General features: G+C 39.4%; 1 protein-coding gene across 1 annotated transcript in view; it reads left to right on the forward strand.

Moving 5' to 3' along the window:
* The window catches only part of prep (prolyl endopeptidase), a 9,837-nt gene extending 6,439 nt beyond the window's left edge, over nt 1-3,398 (forward strand). The window contains exons 11-14 of the mRNA XM_010768379.1: nt 483-714; nt 819-950; nt 1,930-2,086; nt 2,452-3,398. Coding sequence (XP_010766681.1) covers nt 483-714; nt 819-950; nt 1,930-2,086; nt 2,452-2,746 — 816 coding nt within the window. The 3' untranslated portion in view covers nt 2,747-3,398. The remainder of the gene's footprint in view (nt 1-482; nt 715-818; nt 951-1,929; nt 2,087-2,451) is intronic.
* Nucleotides 3,399-6,159: the final 2,761 nt, after the last annotated feature.

A 6,159-nucleotide genomic window follows, 5' to 3' on the forward strand; every position in this document is an offset into this window, starting at 1 on the left:
ATAACGGCGTCAAATGGCGGCAAGACGGCCCCCGGGCGGAAACGCTGACGGCTATTAATGACATTGTCAAGGGAAAAATGAGCTGAGGTGTGTTCTGGTCCTGAACAATTTCTTGAGTTAGTGTGAATATTAAAACACATTTTCAACATAACATTAATAGTTTATTTTAAGTAAAGATAGTAAAGCTTCTGTAAACTATGTTTCAGATGTATTTTTGTTCTCCCAGTGAGCACAGTGACCTGAGAAAGTACATGAAGGACAGATGACATACTTTTAAATGAGGGACTATTTTCTTGTCCTTTATCTGAGATTCAGGCCGATTTTAAAAAAAGAAAAAAAAAGCCAGAAACCACATTTCTACCATGACAAATGCTGAGAAAGATGTATTTGATGTTATCCCCACTCCCATGTGTGTCTAAGAAACATTCCCTCTTATTTCTTATTGTCTCCTGACGGTGTTTCTTTCTCTGTGTCGTTGCCAGATCTTCTACCCCTCCAAGGATGGCACAGAAATCCCCATGTTTATCGTCCACAAGAAGGGCCTCAAGTTGGACGGCTCCCATCCAGGCTTTCTCTACGGCTACGGTGGTTTCAACATCTCCATCACGCCAAGCTACAGCGTGTCGCGGCTCATCTTTGTCCGACATCTGGGAGGAGTGCTGGCTGTTGCCAACATCCGAGGAGGGGGGGAGTACGGGGAGACCTGGCACAAAGGTGGGGGGGGAATTGTTCTCATACATCTTGATTGTGGTCTCGATGTTTTAAAGTAATACCATTGCAAACTCCTCCTTTACGCACTTTGTACTTGTCCCTTTTAGCCGGCATGTTGGCCAACAAGCAGAACTGCTTCAACGACTTCCAGTGCGCCGCTGAATATCTCGTGAAGGAGGGATACACTACTTCCTCCAAGCTGACGATCAACGGGGGCTCCAACGGGGGCCTGCTTGTAGGTATGTAGGCAGCTGCCTGAGGAACGGCTCGTGGTCTGTTTCATCATCATGAAAAACCCTGAGTGGAGACGCCAAAGATTCAAACAAATCATAAATGATTACAATGAAAGTCTTTTTGCCGAAATGGAAGAGTTGGTGTTTTGATAAAAGGTGTTTATATAAATGTAAGTCATTATTATTGTAAAAGCAAAGTGCAATGGAAACAGATTTAGCAAATAAAGGATAACGTAAATGAGGCACATGATTAGCATTCAATGAAGTTTACCTTCCTTACATTAATACATGAAACCAACAGCAATGCCATAATTCCATCCGGTTTTTAAAAACATATTTGGTACAACTTACGCTCTTTTAAGTACATTTTGTTGCGCTCTCGTCCTCTGCAATGTTTTCCAACATGTTTTCCAATGGCATCACCTACTGCTCACCTTGAGGAACAACGCACATTAAACATTTCATATCTGTAGTCAAGGACAACAAGCATTTATTTGCATTTCCATTGTCACTTTTTCTCAAAATGTAGATATCATTTGCAACATGACTGCTTGGAAACCTTGCTTTAGTGTATTGAAAGCCTTTGAAGGAAGCCTTAGTGCCCCTGTTGTGTCTGACTCTGTGTCTGACTGTTGTGTCTGACTGTGTGTCTGACTGTGTGTCTGACTGTGTGTCTGACTGTTGTGTCTGACTGTGTGTCTGACTGTGTGTCTGACTGTGTGTCTGACTGTTGTGTCTGACTGTTGTGTCTGACTGTTGTGTCTGACTGTTGTGTCTGACTGTTGTGTCTGACTGTTGTGTCTGACTGTTGTGTCTGACTGTTGTGTCTGACTGTGTGTCTGACTGTTGTGTCTGACTGTGTGTCTGACTGTTGTGTCTGACTGTTGTGTCTGACTGTGTGTCTGACTGTGTGTCTGACTCTGTGTCTGACTGTTGTGTCTGACTGTGTGTCTGACTCTGTGTCTGACTCTGTTGCCTCTCTCAGCCGCCTGTGTGAACCAGCGGCCCGAGCTGTTCGGCTGTGCCGTCGCTCAGGTGGGCGTCATGGACATGCTGAAGTTCCACAAGTTCACCATCGGACACGCCTGGACCACAGACTTCGGCTGTTCTGAAGAGAAACCGCAGTTTGACTGGCTCATGAAGTAAGTGATCAGAAACCAGGCGCTCACTCTGGGATCATATTTCACAATCTTTCAGTGGGAGGACTCTTTGGGTTGAAAACATAATCTTCAGAATATTCAATAGTTCCAATCAAATCAAGCTTTGTTTATATAGCACTTTTAATACACAAAGGTAACTTCACTTCACAAACCAAACACATAGACAATAAAATAAGAATTAAATAAAATTCAGTTAAAAGCCAAATTGAAAAAGGTGGGTCTTGAGTTTGCTCCTAAGGTATTCTTAAGAACTATTAATGTTTGTTATTTGCTTCCAACACACAAGTTATTTATATTTCCCTACATGTGAGCTAAAGTCTGAAATCTGCACTTTCCCCTTTTTCCAGATACTCCCCGCTCCATAACATCCGCATCCCAGAAGGCAACGGGGTCCAGTACCCCTCAGTGCTCCTGCTGACCGGGGACCACGACGACCGGGTGGTGCCTCTGCACTCCCTGAAGTACATCGCCACCCTGCAGCACATCGTGGGGCGCAGCAGCAAGCAGACCAACCCTCTGTTCATCCTCGTGGACACGAAGTCTGGCCACGGCGCCGGGAAGCCCACCAGCAAGGTCATCCAGGAGGTGGCAGACACCTACGCCTTCATCGCCCGCTGTCTCAACATCTCCTGGGTCAAATAACTGCCCCTCCCGTCACACCGTGTCCTTTTGTTTTGTTTCTTTATTCACTACATCTTTGGGATACTGTTCACACCAGCTGTTTACACCTGGCCAACGTTACTATACCTTTTGAGCCTGTTATAGACTCACAGGACTCATCAACTATAAACCAACATTCAGCACTCACAGCTAATGTACCCTCTCCTGCAGGCCATTTTTGTAGTCCCAACGAGAGAAAGAATGACTACATTATCAGGTTTGTAAAGCGAAGGGGGTACTTTAACGATTACAATTATCAGCCAATCAGCAGTTACAGTCATGAGGTGGAAGTGGGGGAAAAAAGTGTATTAGGTGATCATTTCAGCATCCTCTGAGCACTTCAATGTGATGCATATTATTTATTTTACATGTGTGCACAGAATAGAGGCAGTGGGATGTTAAATGCCTCCAGCATGTACAAGTATAAAGAAAATGCTTACACCGCATGTCTGCAGTACTGCAGTGAGAAACTTGTGTGTGTGTGTGTGTGTGAGTGTGTGAGCGTGTTTAAATGTCAGTCCCCCATTTTTTTCAGACTGATAATTTCTACCTCTTGACATGTGCTGATTGTTTGCCTTTTAAAGGGAACAAAACACAATGCCACAATTACAATAAACAACTTTTTAAACATTGAGTTACCGTGCCAATTTTATTTTGTAAAATTATTATTTAAAGAGCTCAATTACAAATTGACACGTCAGTCAGTGCGGAGAGAAAAGATGGATTATAATAACACATTTAAAATGGCTGTTGCATACATGACTTTAACTGCATATAAATTTCCCAACAAAAATCATATGTGACTGTAAAACAGATGATTAAAAATAACATGATTAATTATGAATAATATAGTAATCAATTAGATTTGTCATGATACAGATTTTTTTATGATCATGTTTCCTGATTGACCGAGTGGCTGCTTGAGCACTAAAATAAACAGACAGTCATGAATGGATTTTTTTTTTTAAATCAACTTTATTTACATTTCTTACTGCAATGAATTAAATCCAAAGCATTTTAATGTAACAAGTCCCGGTTTACTGAGGGCAATGGGAAGTAAGGGCGAAAGCAGCTGTAGGGTTTGGGTCTTCCACCAGGGGGCAGTCACCCTGGAAATGACAACACGTGCAGCAGGAGCAGAACATGAGGGTGGTCTGACAGGACAGAGGGCCCCATGTGAATTACTCAACATACATGTTCCGTGTTCAAGAACTTCTCTGATGTCCCACTTTCATGTTTATGGAGGGAAATAAAATGCAGTTACTTTTGAAAGACTCCATCAATTCCTCTAAAACTTTATCTTCTAAAGTCATTTCAGGATGGACATTTAATTCATCAAAAATAATAGAAGCAAAAATATTTTCGACCAACTTTTTTCATAGGCTCTGTTTATTCATTTATTTTTCATTTTAAAATGCATAACTTTCTGTTTAATTGAAAACACAAATTGAACTTTTAAATTAAGTTCAAGCCTGTAACTGCAAAAGATTTACTAAAAGTAATAATAAAATATTGTTATGGGCTAACCATTTCTTTGTGTTTGCCATGTTATTTCCTTATGTTAAGAAATGTTCTTAAAATCCAACATTTCAATCACTCAAGGGAGAACGGGCTGTTCGGCCGTGAGCTCAACAGCTGTGGAAAACCTGAGCCTAAACAGAGAATATCCATAAATTCCTACGAATAACTCACTAATACAACAAGTATTTGATATAAATATACAAGCTTTCAATACATGAACAAAATGGACACATACCCTCCAGTAAAGTTTTATAAAAGTCCTCAAATGTTGCAGTTTATTGGGAAATCAAGGCACTGAAAATGAATTAGATTACAAGCTTGTTACACCCAACTCCAAACATTTGGATGAAACTGGTAAGAGTTCATTTTAATAACTCATTCTAAATAAATCCTTTTAAGTGATTCAAGAATTAGATGAAAGTTGTCATTATAGTTTCACAATAGTCATATATTTGTAAATGTTCCAGTAAAACAAGCTTTGCAACCAAGTGCAGGGCAATAGATTATCCTGTATATTTACATTTAAATCTAAAACCTCAGCTTCTGTGAAAAAAAGCTGAAAACTAAAGCCAGAAAAAGGGCTCACTTGCATTTCTTTGTACTGAGACCTTCTTACAATAAACATTCTATACCGGAAATGCAAAATTCAACAGTGTGGTAACACAAGGTGACATACCGTACATACTGGTTTGATCACTTTCTTCTAAGTAAATAAAATATAAGTACAAAGGATAAATGGCAATCTCCCTTTTAATGATCTCAAAACCAAACAGGCCAAGTTATGCAGTCTATTTAGGCGTATGTGTGCGCGTGCGTGCACGACAGAAGAATCCACCACCAGAGTGCGCGTGACAGTGAAACCCTGCAGGCCAGCATCCTGCACACTAAAAAGGCAAACCGTATTTTACATTATTTTAACCGAAACTGCTTATAAAGCAACTGTATTTAACTTACTTAAACATTTGATACAGTACAATATAACTTTCAACACATTTCAAACGTATCACGTAATATTCTTGTCAACTTGTGTGTCTCGTGAAACTGCTGCCTAATTTCTGATTGGCTGACACATTTGAAGACGTTCTGAAATACCCAATGAGCACACACCTGTGACCACACTGGAATATTAATCCGCCAAGCGGAAACCACCACTGAGGGACTATATTCCTCGGCGGAAGATCAATACAAATACAAAAAATCCATCCTACATGTCTATATTCTTGCAAAAATAATAGTAATTTGACTTTCATTCGTAGAGTAAAAAATACTAAATAGCATCAACGTTGTATTTGTTTATTTTTTTAACTATATTTTTCTATCTTTCTATATAGCAGCATAGGGGAAAGTCCATAGGGGAACGGACACTTCACACATCGTTATCGAATGAACCAGAAATATGTTACCTCTCAATTTATTTAACTTTTTATTTTTTTATTTATGATTATTATTATTTTATTATTTATTTATGATTATTATTATGTATTTGTATTATACGTTTGAGTAAAGAAGAGTATATGTTTTTATTACATCAGCTACAAATAATAGTTCTGTGAGGATTGGATTTACATTGAAAACTGGGACTATGACATGTATTTCTCATTTAGGCGTATACAGGGAGTATAGAATATTAGTATATATAAATATATATTAAAAAAATTGTTAGATGACTTAGACTCGAGTCGGAGTAGTATAGTTGAGTCGAGAGTTGTGAGATTGACTTTCGCCAGGTTTGACGAGGGTCCAGTCCACTACTCTTATTAGCTACTCCTCTTGTTTATGCTGTTCTTAATGTTATTTAATCGCGGTAAGTAACCTAGACGACGTGGGTAAACGGCAAGGGTACTATCTATCTCGATATATATTATGTCCTATAT

This window comes from Notothenia coriiceps, unplaced genomic scaffold (genome assembly GCF_000735185.1).
Source record: "Notothenia coriiceps isolate Sejong01 unplaced genomic scaffold, NC01 NC01_scaffold00005610, whole genome shotgun sequence".
Lineage (NCBI taxonomy): Eukaryota > Metazoa > Chordata > Actinopteri > Perciformes > Nototheniidae > Notothenia > Notothenia coriiceps.